At 46.6% G+C, this 14,553-nt stretch overlaps 1 protein-coding gene across 2 annotated transcripts in view; it reads left to right on the top strand.

Annotated features, from left to right (window-relative positions):
• The window catches only part of LOC122535215 (semaphorin-1A), a 213,924-nt gene that overhangs the window by 196,920 nt on the left and 2,451 nt on the right, over positions 1 to 14,553 (top strand). Inside the window, exons 6-11 of one of the 2 annotated variants that reach the window (XM_043666562.1) lie at positions 1,580 to 1,668; positions 2,458 to 2,599; positions 3,480 to 3,828; positions 4,391 to 5,007; positions 5,631 to 5,841; positions 6,009 to 14,414. In XM_043666562.1, the coding sequence (XP_043522497.1) occupies positions 1,580 to 1,668; positions 2,458 to 2,599; positions 3,480 to 3,828; positions 4,391 to 5,007; positions 5,631 to 5,841; positions 6,009 to 6,282 (1,682 nt within the window). In that variant the 3' untranslated portion in view covers positions 6,283 to 14,414. The remainder of the gene's footprint in view (positions 1 to 1,579; positions 1,669 to 2,457; positions 2,600 to 3,479; positions 3,829 to 4,390; positions 5,008 to 5,630; positions 5,842 to 6,008; positions 14,415 to 14,553) is intronic. The other variant, XM_043666563.1, reaches the window with a different exon arrangement.

Below are 14,553 nucleotides of genomic sequence, written 5' to 3'. Positions count from 1 at the left end.
AAGTTTCTCCGGCCGCTGGATAATATTGATTTTCCCCTCGGTTCGTTGAAAATTCAACTCTCTACCGTGGAGTCTCTCTTTCTCCCTCACGGGGTTGTTTCGCTCGCGCTGGCCGCTCGAAATTTTCGTCGCTCGTTGCGAAACCAAAAATTCTCGGGGAATGAAAAAAAAAAAAAAAAAAAAAAACAAAAAAAAGGAGGGGGGCAGGAAGAGGAGAAAAGCGTGCGCCCCATTGCTGCGTTCGAATTTTTATTTTCGCCGCGAAATAATCGTTAGGTCGTTAGCAGCCAAAACGATCATCATCGAGAGCTTTCATCGACCATTTCATCGGCGATTTCGTGATTTTCATTTGTCGAGTTGTTTTTCTTTTTTTTTTTTTTTTCTTTTTTTTCTTGTCGCGAGTGTGTTTCTCCAACCAGCCGGGCCAGTTTTCTAATCGTGAAATGCAAACGCGAGAGGAGAGAAAAGGCAAAGGTTGAATAGACCGGCGACTCTCGACCTTCTCCCTTTTCCCGTTTCCTCTGCTGCTTCCGCTTTGTCTCGATGGTGACGCGGTAAAATGCACGCGGGGGAAAGAAAGACAGCTGGACGACGCAGAGAGGCGGCGGCGGTGGTGTAGGAGATGAATCGGCGAGGATGTAGAGGAGCCGCGAGCATGAGAAAGAGAGAGAGAGAGAGAGAGAGAAGAAGAGCAGGGCGAATAGAGAGCAGAGAAAACGACGGAAAATTTATGGGTCGGAGCAATGGCGGGTTGGTGGGATATATACCTACGAGGCGCGCGAGATTAATATTACTTTATGAATCCTAAGAAGCTTATGAAAACCCTGTCAAGTTAATAAATCGATAAAGTTTTCCCACTTTATCGGACGCTCGTGTACGCTGCTGCTAGTCGTTGCCACTGCTCTCTCTTAAGAGAGTGAGAGAAAACACGCGCGTGTACGTGTGTTTGCGGCGATAGAAGAGGAAGAAGAAGAAGAATAAGACGAAGAAGGAGAAAAATTGAGAGAGAAGAACGCGACACTAGCGAAATAAAACGGTATCTCTCGATATCTCGCGTACTCGTGGTCGACTTGTTTCCCACCAGCGCCTCGCTGCTTCCTCCGCCTCCGGACCTTGGCCCAAGAAACCGAAGTGATTTTCACGACTCAGCCGATCGTCGGAAATCTGGTGTTGCTCCTCCGTCTGCCAGACGATCCCGGAGACGAAGCGGGTAATGATTTTTTAACGAGGATCCGATGCCGACCCCCTCTAAAACAAGGCTGGATTATCCTTGGCGATCGGCGGCGTCCCTCGACGACTGGCTTTCAGCCGATTTTTCTCCGGAAACTCTGTCTACTCCCGGTCGTCCGGCTTACCGATGTAACGGGCGCATTTTTTATTCCATTGCAGCTCTCGAGAGAGAGGAGGGGGAGGGGGTGGATGAGGGTGGAGCAGCGTCTGTATATTTTATCGCGGCTCGATCCATCGTGCCGATTTGCCCAGTTATCGCGCTCGTTTATTCACAAGGGTGGGAAGGGTAGCTTCGCGTTTTGCATAACCACGGCAACAGCGTTATAATACGCGCTCGTTCTAATTACAGCGCCGAACTTCGTCAGCTCCATGGCCCAGGGAGACTTCGTCTACTTCTTCTTCCGGGAAACCGCCGTGGAATATATCAATTGCGGCAAGGTAAGTGGCAAGCCGTGCGCGCATTGATCGCGCGCTCGATCGATCTCGCTGGCTCAGCGGCCGCTTGGCCCCCGGGTGGTCTCTCTCCAAACGAAATTCCTCGGCGACCAGCGAGTAATCGGCGAAAATTCTCTTTCCGCGCGAGAACGCGCGTCGAGTACAGGGGGGTTTTTTTTTTTTTTTTTCTTGTTCTTTCCTCGCGCGACCACGTGGTCGAATTTATCGGCGGAATTGGTAGCATCGAGCCTCTGTAATTTCGCGAGTTAATGCCTCACGCGTCGGTGCGTTCGTCCGGTAATCGAAACGTAATATCCTGGTTACTGATTTTATTTATTTACACGTATTTACGGGAATTGGCAGATAATTATTGCGTTAGTAATATTCGCAAATTTTGTGTATATTTCTGTAACGCGGACCTTGGATAAATTAACGCTGCAACGGTCCGGCTAGACTTCCCTTTTTTTTTACAATTGCTTGAAAGGTATACGGATATTTCTGTCAGGATTAATATCAGTTTCTGTTGAGACAGAAACAATTTTAACATAAATCTATTTATTGTTATGATTCATACAAAGGATTCATACTTTGATAAGTTAACACAGATTTTCTCTTCTCATACAATTGCTCGAAACACTCTTGTGGATATTGATTTCTGTCTAGACAGTGAGACACAATCGTTTTAGTTTGATTAATGATTTATGTAAAGATCGGTCGTTTCCCACTGTTAGAATTAAGCATACCGTTAAACCAAAAAGACAGTCTTACGTTTATTCTCTTTTCCTTTTGCAGACCGTCTACTCTCGCGTGGCGAGAGTCTGTAAATATGATCGAGGTGGTCCGCATCGATATCGTAACAGATGGACCTCGTTCCTAAAGTCTCGTCTCAATTGCTCCGTCACCGGAGACTTTCCTTTCTACTTCAATGAGATACGTAAGTACGATTAATCTCTTAGAGAACGTTTTTCTGAAACTATGTTGAAAACGACCATATTTGCGGAGTGGATAATTATTTTCAAACGATGATGAAAGAAAAGTTTTGGGTATACGTTCTGCGTGTGAAATGCACATGTACGTACATCTAGTGTCAAGAGTGCCTTTCCTTGGTTAAATGAACATCTCTGTTACTCTCTGTATAGTAAAAAATTTATATCTGTATATTTACTCTGCATAGTAAAAAATTTATAAGAATTAATACATAGCGAAGTATTAATCTTCTTGGAACGCCTAGTTTTAACAAAAATTAATTCTCCCGCCTTATGTGCAAAGTATCAAATTAAAATTACATCGAATACTGAAACCAAATATTTAAAAAAAAATATACATACGTGTTTTAACAATATCCATATACAGATTCGAGGAGAACAGTACAAGATTAACCAAGCGTTCTCCTAAGAAAATCCCAGATGATACACAGAGAGATTAAGAGACAAAATGCGCAGTACAAATACAGTAAAAAGTACCCAAACATTTGCTCTCTCGCTCGTTCAGATGAAATTGTTTCCTCGATACGACGAGGAAAAATCCGGCCTTACCCGGAACTTAAGAGGTGAAACGCGTACGTTCCGCGCGAGAGAAATCGAGGCCTCCGGAATATCTGTATTCTCTCTCTCTCTCTTTTTCTTTTTTTTTTTTTTGATCGGACATATCAGCGTCGTTGATATTAAACGGCGGCGCTCATAACGGCCGGGCGCAGCTTCGTGAAATAAATTGTCCAACAGATTCGCCGGCACGCTCGTAAACGTCGCGCGGTGCACGAGCGAGGTCGCGCGGACAAAAGAGCCCCGGGGAATTACAGCGCGCTATATTTGCAGAATCAACGACGGAACTGATATCGGGCCAGTACGGCAATAAGTCGGCGCAGCTGATTTACGGCACATTCACCACCCCGGTGAACAGCATCAGCGGCTCGGCCGTGTGCGCCTTCTCCTTGCAGGACATCACCGACACGTTCAAGGGCAACTTCAAGGAACAGAGCGCCATCAACTCGAACTGGCTGCCGGTGCAGAGCACCAAGGTGCCGGACCCGAGGCCTGGCCAGTGCGTCAACGACTCTAGATCGCTGCCGGATCTCACTCTCAATTTTATCAACACGCACTCGCTGATGGACGAGCTGGTGCCGAGCTTCTTCGGCCAGCCGATCGTCATTCGCACCAGTTTCCAGTGAGCCGCCATTTTTTAATATCGTCGTAGCCGCGCGATTCGTTTCTCTTTGAAAACTAATGGAAGTGGAGACGTTGATAATTGACTGGCGAATCGTCAGGTCGTAAACGTCGAGTCGTTGGAATTCAGGATTTTTAATTGGAAAGTTTTAATTCGAAGGATTTAAATTTAGTGTAATTTAATTTGTCAAATTCTTACGGTCAGTGAGGATGACGCACTTGCGTTAACGCGTTAACGATCGGGGGTTTATTTTTAAAGACTGGTACAGTCGTTTCGCAAGGATCAATCGAACCAATCAACAGTGTGTCGATTGACATCCACGTGCGTTAGAATTTTACAACACGGCAAGAAATATACATTGGAAGCTTCTTCTGTTTCGTTTCTAAAGTTAAGACACTTTCGAGGAACCGCGCGTAGTAGTCTCCACCATGCAGAAGTTACATAGAATTGAATTTCTAAGCAGCTCTCACCAGTCGGCTGAAGAGAAACTTCGCGACTTCCAATTTTTATGTTATCTCGTAGTAAATCTCGAACCAGCTAACGATGTTCCTCGACTCTGCAGTTACAGATTCACGCAGATCGCCGTGGATCCTCAAGTGAAGACACCCGGCGGTAAGACGTACGACGTGCTGTTCATCGGCACGGACAACGGGAAGGTGATCAAGGCGGTGAATGCCGAGTCGGCGGACACCCACCTGAAGGTGAGCCCGGTGGTGATCGAGGAGATCCAGGCGTTTCCGTCTACGGTGCCAGTGCGTGGCATCAAAGTGGTGAGAGCGTCGCAAGCAGGCGATGGCCTCGAGGACGGCAGGCTGGTGGTAATCGCCGACAGCCAAGTGCAAGCACTCAGGCTGCATCGATGCTACAGCGATAGGATCCTCTCGTGCGGCGAGTGCGTGGCCCTGCAGGATCCGTACTGCGCCTGGGACAAGGTGGAGGGCAAGTGCCGAGCATTGGTCGGCCCTGCAGCCACCGACGCAGTCAGATTCCTGCAGAGCGTGGCCACTGGTCTTCACGCCTCGTGCCCGCCGAGCAAAATTCTCAACAAGGACGCGGGCAGCGTCGGCGCCATCTCCGCCAATCAGAACAAATTCCCGCAGGACTCGATGATACCGAACAAGGAGGGCCAAGGTGGGGAGATCATCAACATCATGCAGAACGAGGAACAGGATAATTCAGGTATTTGAATTTAGAATATAGGGGCGGTTTCTCGCGATTTCGTCTTTTCGATTTTTGTTGTGATTAGATTTACGTGTCGTTAGGTGATTTCCGACGAATAGTTACGAACATGGGAAAGAGGAAAATTAATTTTCTTTTGGTAGTTGACGTTTGGAACACGATAATGGACGACGATAAATTTTTTAGCAATTCGCGCTTGGAATTTAATAATTCACGAAAGTGGAAGCCTTCTTACGTGGACTCGATATGTTTCTCGAATATATTTTAATATGGAGATGTCTTTTAGTAGCAATTAGTAGCAAAAATTCTCTAGTTATTGGAGAATTTTCTCTTTCGGTAATTCGCAAACGTTTAATTTACGTATATTTTTGGAAAATTATGAAGAATCAAGCTTCCAACTACCGTCAGTACATGAAACTTTATTTCGCATGAATCCTTTCGTCGTTTCTACATATGTAAAATGTACTAGAACAAAAGAAAAGTTTTCATCTGAAAAAATTTCCACTTTAAAGGTTTCCACTTTTCTCTTTCTTTTTTTTTTCTTTTTTAACAAAAAGACATATGGGTCGTTAGACAGTCGCTCTGTCAGTTGCTCTAAAGGAAATTTTATCGTTCTTTATCAGGTCCGGAAGTATCGGCGGCCGATTCCCCACCGCCGCAGTACTCTGTGGAGACGCTGGTGATGGCCGTGGTAGCTGGCGCTTTAGCAGCACTGCTGGTCGGCTTCGTCGCGGGCTACTTGTGCGGTAGGAAATGTAGGAAAGACGAGGACGACAATCTACCGTATCCGGACACGGAGTACGAGTACTTTGAGCAGCGGCAAAACGTAAACAGGTGAGCGTTTCGTTTCGAAGATCCACTAGAGCACAAAGTTAAACCAAAGGCTCGTTCTCGTCCCTCGCTTATTTGTTAACAAGTAAATATCGACGACGAACGAGGACGAAACTTCCACCACTTGGAAGCATCGTAACGAGGAACCGTCTCTTTTCTCGACATTGCAGCAGGTTAGCACCAGAGCCGAAACTGCTGCCCCAGGAGGAAGTGACTTACGCAGAGCCGGTGCTGGTGCCGCAGCCTCCGAAGCTCCACTCGCCGAAAGGGACGATGAGAAAACCACCGCCGACGCCCACGGAAACGCTGTTCCAGTTTCCGGATGGGTACGGGTTCCGTGGCCCGAGGGACAACTTCGGCACCCTGCGATCGCACCAGGGCGACGCGTATCGGCGCAACGACGGATTCGCGACCACCCGCAGCGTGAAGAAGGTCTATCTCTGAGAAACGAGCGAGGAGGGAGGTGGCCGTCACCGGAGCTTAGGACGGCCAGCGCGCAATCGGCACAACGCGACCACAGCGGGCAGGAGTAGTCGCGCTGTGACGTCCGGGGGACAGTCGAATCGGGAGCTTGCGGGCCCGAGGGCGCTCGAATCGCCCTCGCCACCCTCGAGCGTCTCGTCCAGTTCCCCATCTCCTCCCTCCTCGTCACCCTCGCCGACCCTCGTACCGATCGCGATGAGCGGCGGCGGCTCGCCACCACCACCGACGCCGCCCTGCAGCTACATCTATCGATCATAGTCGTCGTCGTCGTCGGCGTCGGCCTCCTCGCCGCCGCCGTCGTACTCCGCTTCTTGTTACGCGACGCCAGCAGCCGGCACACCGTTCTACAGTCCGGCTGCGCGTTCCGATCCTGTATAGTGTAGAGGCGTGTGATCCGCTCACCACCGGCTTTTCCCCTCTTTTCCTTTCACTTTTGTTGCGCGTTCCTTTCCGCAGTTTTTCCCTTTTTCGTTTTTTTTTTTTTTTTTTTTCTTTTTCGTTTCCTCCCGCCTCCTTTTCTTCACTCGATCCTCGTCCTCGGTTGCCTTTCCATCGAATCGTCGGAACACGAGCCGGGAGAAACACGCGCGTCGATCGAGCGAGTTCACGCGCCCCTGGTCCCGTTTGGACAACGACGTACGTGTATTCCTCATTGGAGGAATGGACTGCTGCCATATAACCAGATAAGGTTCGGAGAGAAAGATAAACAGAAAAAAACGCCGATCCCGCCGATCGAGATATCTATCAGGCTCGATCGGTCGCAAGGCAGTTAGTTGCTGCAGCCGCCTTGGAAACGAAACCGCGTCGCCGATCTCCGCCGTTTTATCGTGCCGTGGCGTGTACTCGCGACACGACAGACCACGCGTAGTATTACGGCTTCAAGGTTACTTCTCGTGAAGTCAATTAAAAGAGACTATCGTCGGACTCGACTTGCGATTTTTCTAATGTTGTAATATTTAAACGCGAGTGATTGACAGTGCCATTATTGTTCGCGTAATACTACCGCGTGCCTAGGAACTAAAAGAGAAGGAGGGGATGCCCGGCCGCGGTGCTCGCGTTGTTCCTTTCATTTCGCCCGAGCCCTCTCGACGGCAAAAATGAGAGGCGGACGATCTCTGTGGATCTCGTCGACCGAGAGAATCAGCGCCAGAAGGAGAAACGTGTGGAGAAGGGAAACGAATACGTACACAAACATACATACATACATACATGCATGCATACATCCATCCACCGCGCGTTGGACATTTGATCACCGGGCACCGCGCCGTGCCATAAAACGCTCGATCGTTTCTCGCGTGAAATCGCGGAGATCGTCACGTCGTCTTTAGGACGCGCGTTCGTTAATCAAGCGGTGGCTCCGCTGAAGCGTCAGCTAGTTCGGCGAGATGGGGAGCGAATCCCACGGCCGATTCCTAATTTTCGTCGTACGTTTCGGAAACGCGCGTTTCACCACCTGCACATATAATACGTAATACGTAGGAGAGCAAAAACGAGGTATAGAGAGAGAGAGAGAGAGAGAGAGAGAGAGAGAGAAAGTGCGTAAAAGAAGTGTGTCTGAAAAGAGATAAATCGAGAGAACGGGACATAGAGGGAAGCAGAGGGAGAGAAGGAACGAAAGAGACGTAGGATTTGTATATATATATATGAACACACGTATATTACAAAAGAGAGGAGGACAAAGTAACATATACGAGGAGATGAGTTCAAAAGAATTCTATGAGCTGCAGATGCGGAGAAACGAGGGAAAATCAGTCCACCTAGAATCTGGGCCCGATGGTACACGTAGACGTCTATCTTAAAGTGCTTCTTATTTCAGTGTGTTTAGAAGTAACGCGTATGTGATATATACTATATGACGAGTATGTTTTTTCTAGGGATTGTGGAAACGCAGGTGAGAAAGAGATCGAGCGAAAGAAGAAAAAAGAGAGGCAGAATGACAGAAACGAAGTGACAGAATGAGAACGACTGAGAGAGAGAGAGAGAGAAAGAGAGAGAGAGAATGATGGTCGGGAGAGGTAAGACTCTTTTTGACAAATTTCAAACGATAGATGCGGCGACGAACACGACGATCCTTTGTTCACAAGAATTCACCGCGCTGCGCTTTCAACAGCTCGTTTGTCGAGCCTTCTCCGTGGAAAATTACACGATTTTCCATCGATTTCCGACACGAGGGCGGGCAGGGTTGTTTCTCACGTTCGTTACGTTCCTTCCGCTTTCTTCCTTTGCGTTCTCGTCTCGTCTCGTCTCGTCTCGTCTCGTGTCGTCGAGCTCCAGCAGCTGTCATCTGATTCTGTGAACAATCGAGCGACAGTGTCACCGCCGCTTTCGCGTTCTTTCTTTTCCTTCCCTTGTCGTTTGCTTCGTTCTCGTTCGAAACGCACACCGATTACACCCGAGTGTACACACACACACACACACACACACACACACACACACACACACACACACGGACAACGCGCGTTTGTCACACAACGTTTTCTTATTACCGTTCATCGGTCAGTTGCGATCGATCGATCGGTTTTTTCGATTGAGAGACGAAGGGCCCGCCCGACACACACATACGCATTCACGCACCCCCCCGCGAAACACATCCCCTCCCACACCCTTTCTCAAAACGGTAAGACTGACAAGATTCCCCAATCCGGGCGGACAGCCTTCATCCATTCATCGTTCTTAGGCTACAGTTAGATCGACATCGACGAGCCACGATTTCCTTTCGCCGACAAGTACAAATTTTCACCGAGCGTTTCGTACACGGAGATAATCAGTTGGCGCCGTTTCACGAGCAGGTGGCGAGCCAGTTTTTTTTTTGTGTCCCTCCCGCTTCTTTGCCTCTCTTTCAAACACCGACGCGAACGCGTTCCGTTGGCGAAGAAGACTGTCGTTTGCACGCGTTGTCCAAGAGGGGGACGGCGGAGCATCCTGCACGTGAAACGACAAGTTGACGAGAAAACGAAAAAAAAAAAAAAGAAAAAGAAGGAAAGGAGACTCGATTTACACGATGCATTGTAACACACACGTATACATATAAAATACACACGATCGCGTGCGCGTGCGTAGACGCGCGCGTGGACGCACCAGCGCGGACAGCCGCGCGTTTCGAAGCTGCCATTGTAATTTATCGACTCGAGAGAGAGAGACACACACATAGTTCTCGTCGTTGCAGATATATTTAATCGTACCTCCGGCGTAGGTAGCGTATTTTTAACATGCTTGTTTTCACACGAGGCACACGGAGAAGCGAGCGGACGGTTCTTTTATTTTCTAAGTTTGAAGACCGATCGCTAAACACAGAGGGAGACTCGCGTCGTTTTTATCCGATTAAGATTCTACTTAGTACGCCCCTTATTGGTGCGATACTTCTCGCGAATGGAAGACTCAGGCAGGATACCAAAGATATTACTTGTAACTAAATAGGGCACCGTTGTTCGTTCGCGGTGGTGATTGAACGTTCAGAGGAACGCACAAAGTAACAAAGAAAAAAAAAAAAAAAAAATGAAAAAAGGAAGAAAAAATATGAGTGAAAGAAGAACGGAGGAGTGCTTCGGGGATTGCCGGCACCTCGCACAAAATCGGACGCTCCCGTTTTGCGTTTTTTCGAAAGTGACGCGCTCGAAACATCCTCGAGCCGAACGGACGATCCCTTCTTTTCTCTTTTTTTTTTTTTTCTTTCTTCCTTTTCTTTTCTTTCGTCGGCCCCACTTTCGCCGCCTTCGACGCGCGTTGTTTGTTGAACTTTCTTCTACCAACGATCAGCGAGTCGCAACGATTCCTTCCTCTCCGTTCACTTCGTTGCAAGTGCGCTATGTGTTCATTCAGAAACGACGAAACCCAAATCGGTGCCAGAGCGTTTTCCTTTTTTTATAAAAAAAAAAGAAGAAGGAAAAAAAAAGAAAAAAAAAGGAAAAGAAAACGCTGCCACACGTTTCGCGCGAATCGTTCGCGAGTGATTCGCTCCGCTTTCTGCGGTGAGCGGCGAAAGAAGGGACCGGACGAGTTTCTCGATGATTGCGTTTTGTTGATCGGAGGGGGACACCGTAGATGTATCACGAATTCGACAGTGAAACGATCGAATCGCGCGCGACGTTTGGGAATCGAGCGTGAACGCATCGAAAGGATGCGAGGAGGGGGATCGTTTTCGCGGATATTTTTTTCTTTTTTTTTTTCATGACCGAGGAGGAGAGATAGCCAGGTGATGAAACAATAAAGAGGAAAAAATGGCAGGGATATAATTGAAGGAGAATGGAGAGAGAGAGAGAGAGAGAGAGAGTGAGAATGAGAGAAAGAAAGAAAGAAAGAAAGAAAGAGAGAGAGGGAGAGATTGAAATCAGAATTTTATGATAATCTTAAACGATATTATAATCGAACGTTGATACTTGTAATAAGAGTTAAAGAAAAAACAAAAAAAAAAAAGGGACAAAAATAAGGGAGGGAAAACGTTAACAGAGATGATTCGTGTTAAACGTGTTCAAAAAAGAAAAAAGAAAAAAAAAAAAGAGTGGAGCTCGCGCGTTCGTGTTGTTTAAGCCAATAAGGAACGGATTCCATCCAAGATACAAAAAAAGAAAAAAAGAAAAAAAGAAAAAAAAGAAAAAAAGAAACCAAAGGAAACAAAAGTGGAAGGTTTGATTCGCGGATGTCGCTTGTTGCGTGGACGAATTTTTCTGTTTTCTTTTTTCATTTCTTTTCGCCGTCGTGTTGATCGAGTTTCTTCGTTCGAGAAACGAATGGAAAAAGAAGGAGCGGAGAATTATAAAAAAAAAAAAAAAAATGAAAGAGAGAGAAAGAGCGAGCTGTAGGAAGAGGGGAATTTTGGGGGAAAAATTCGCGTCGATAATTTCACGCGTTATTTCGTTTCGATCGCTTCACTTGAATTAATCCAGCTTGACGGGTTTTCGTCTGTTTCTTTCTCCTACTTCTTTTCTTTTCTTTTTCTTTTTCACACGCATATTTCGAACGGGGAAAGCGAAAGACGAAGTGAAAGCTGAGAAACGAGAGAAAGAGGATAAAGGTGGGATTGGTGGGTGGAGATGGCGAGAGAATGCGCGTGTGCTTGATCGTGGGAGAGTTTAGCCAGTTATTACGATTATAAATTTGAGGGGAGAAACAGAAATATTAGGTAGACATATACGGGGGGGTCTTCTCGTTTAGAGAAGAGTCGCTCCGATTAGATGATCGCAGCATGTATGAGACACAAGGGTTTGACGATGAAAGCTTAGACATAAGTAGAGGATTAGCGAACGGTATATATATATATATATATATATATAAATATAAATAAATATAAATATAAATATAAATATAAATAAATATAAATATAAATAAAATATATATATATATATAGAACGCTTGAAACGTATATTAATATTATAACTTTTTATAAATATATTTTTCCGTCGAAGTCTAGCCTAGTTGGATACATACACGGTTATTAACGACTATTAATTTATCCGATCTGATTACTATATCGAGGATCTAGCGTTAATTCGAAACATTTTAGACGTCATAGTTTTACATGATAGGGCGATGTTGCACGATGTCGCAAAAGTGGCTCGGTGGGAGATTCGCGGTAGGCCGTTGCGGAGCCGGAGGAATGAGAAATGATGAAATACATTAGTACCTAACGTTATGAAAATTTAACTACTAGCGTTGAGCCATTAGCAGAGGTGGTGGGCCCGCGGGGCCGCCTCGCCGATCGTTGGTCGATCGCCCCCCGCGTGCCCCACTCTCGCGCTTTCTAATTAGTAAGTGAGAAACAAAACGAGGGAGTGCGAGAGATCGACGGACAAGCGTCGATGCGAGCTAGCGAGCGAGTGAGGACTTTGGAGAGTACGAGAGCGAAAGAGCGCCGAGAGAGCCAGAAGAAAAAAAACGAGTATGCATACACATACACACATACACACGCACGTATACATAGTCTGTGCATATACACGGATCCTTCTTCGTTTCGTTTCTATTCTTCCGTTTTACCTTTTCGTTTGTCCAAAGAGAGAGAGAAAGAAAGAGAGAGAGAGAGAGAGAGAGAGAGAGAGAGAGAGAGAGAGCGAACGAAAGAAAGAGAGCAGTGAATGTGCGTGAGAAGAGCGCGAGAGCAACGTGAGAAAAGAGGATGTGTGAGAACGAGAGCCCGGCACCAAAGATGTACCCCCCCGAGACCCCCACCCCCTCTCTTTCGAAGAAAAAGAAGAGGAAGAAAAAAATAAAAATTGCAAACGCGGCACGGGCTCTCGTTTTCTTTTCTTTTTTCTTCTTTTTCTTTCTTTTTCCTTTTTTTTCTTTCTTTTCTCCCCGCGTACCGGTACACACAAGCGAGCACTAATTACCGCTATGTAACGCTAATTAATAATTACCGAGTAACTTACCAAGTAATAATCATACTGTTAACTAAAGTAATAAACGCGATCGCGAGTACTAGAGGATTTTTAAAGGGGCGAGCAAGACGGAAAAAAAAACACTATAGTATTTATCAACGATAAAATTAACGAGAACGTAACACGTATTTTGCTTCTTCCTAATACAGTGCCGTTTACGCTATTTTTTACTGTAACTGATAGAGAGAGAGAGAGAGAGAGAGAGAGAGAGAATTCGGCCGAGAGGGTGGGGCAGCGCGGCGCAGCCTCACCCCGTTTTCAACAAATCGTTCGCGAGATCGTGCGCGAGATCAAGGTCAAGTGCGAAAGATTGGCCAGGGTGAAAGGGGAAACGGGTCGAGTTTCTGTTTCTGGCCGGCCGTTGTATAAAAGCGCGAATTGTATTTAGTAAAGCGGGCACGTGACTCTGGACTGTCTCCCACCGAAACGTACGAATCGTTTCCATACCTCGGAACGCAAAACGAACGCGCCGAGCTATCTCCCGCGTGTCACCGCGAGATTTTTTTCTTTCTTTTCTGCCCCCCTTCGCGAAGATCGTCGAATCGAACGCGAGTGTCAGATGCTTCAACAAAGGAGATTTTCGATTTCTCTCCAGACTATCCAACGTCTTGCAAGAGATTCCATCTCGACGCTCTTGTCCTCGCGTCGCTTCGGCCGATCGGCCGCGTGTTTCTTCACCACCGATCGCCAAAAAAAACTCTCGCGAAAGTTTCTGCCGACAAACCTGCGTGCAATCGCGCGTCCACTGTCAATTACAACGGGATCGAATTCCGCATAATTTCCAGTCGTTCGCCCATCAGTATGTTTTCGGAGCTCCTCCGCCCCTCTGCCCCTCGAGTTTTCTCGACCACTTGCCCAAAGGAAACGAAAAAAAGAGAAACGGATCTACGAATCAAAGGCAGGCAGGCAGTCCAAAGTGGCAGAAACTCTCGCGCGAGAGTTTTTTTTTTTTTTTGTTTTGCTTCATTTTCGAAAAATGTCGGACGCGTGTTCGATTGTAGGCCAGAGTCACGATCTTTTATATTGGGAGGATAAAATCGTTCGGGGAAGGGGGCCTTTGACTCGATCGTGGCACGCGCGGTCGCGTGTCTCGCAGTATGTAATTTATCAGTGAGAAACACCGATTCGAAAACCGATCGGCGAGAGCGGGAGAGAATGTGGAACGCGAGTGAATGGGCGAGTCCTGTGCGAAATGACGTGTAGAGAGAAAGTGAGAGAAAAAATGAGAGAGAGAGAGAGAGAGAGAGAGAGAGAAAGAGAGGGTGAGTGGGGAAGGTACACGAGAGGTGTTGATGATTTTTCGGCGCAACGTTTCGATGGCGCGGGGAAATTCCATTTGTTCACGCGACTACCCCCGGCATGGGTTCCGATTCGTGGAACCGTTCGCGGGCAGCCGGACCGATTTTAAAAGAGGAAAAAGAGAGAGAGAGAGAGAGAGAGAGAGAGAGAGAGAGAGAGAAAGGAAAATGAGTACAGTACCGAGGGAATGAATAATAATTAATAATAATATTAATAATACTAATAATAACGATATTGCATTAATACCGAAGGTATATTATTGCCGATAATTATATTGTAACGATACGAGAATGATATTATATAATACTCTTTATAAACGCAGGAGATGATTATGTAACGCGGTGAAGTACTGAGGATTGTAGAGAGCGAACTCGTGAATGAAAGAGAAGAAAAAAAACAGAGAGAGAGAGAGAATGAAACTGAGTGACTGCGAGACTGAAAAAGAGAGAGAGAGAGATAGAGGAAGAGAGGAACGGAGGAAACAAAAAAAAAAAAAAAAAAAAAAAAAAAAAAAAAAAAAAAAAAAAAAAAACGAGCGATAAGTAGTCTTTTTCGCAGTAGG

This window comes from Frieseomelitta varia, unplaced genomic scaffold, assembly GCF_011392965.1.
Source record: "Frieseomelitta varia isolate USP_RPSP 00005682 unplaced genomic scaffold, Fvar_1.2 scaffold_682, whole genome shotgun sequence".
NCBI lineage: Eukaryota > Metazoa > Arthropoda > Insecta > Hymenoptera > Apidae > Frieseomelitta > Frieseomelitta varia.
The sequence above is the reverse complement of the archived record's forward strand: the minus strand, read 5'-3'. Positions and strand labels throughout refer to the sequence as shown.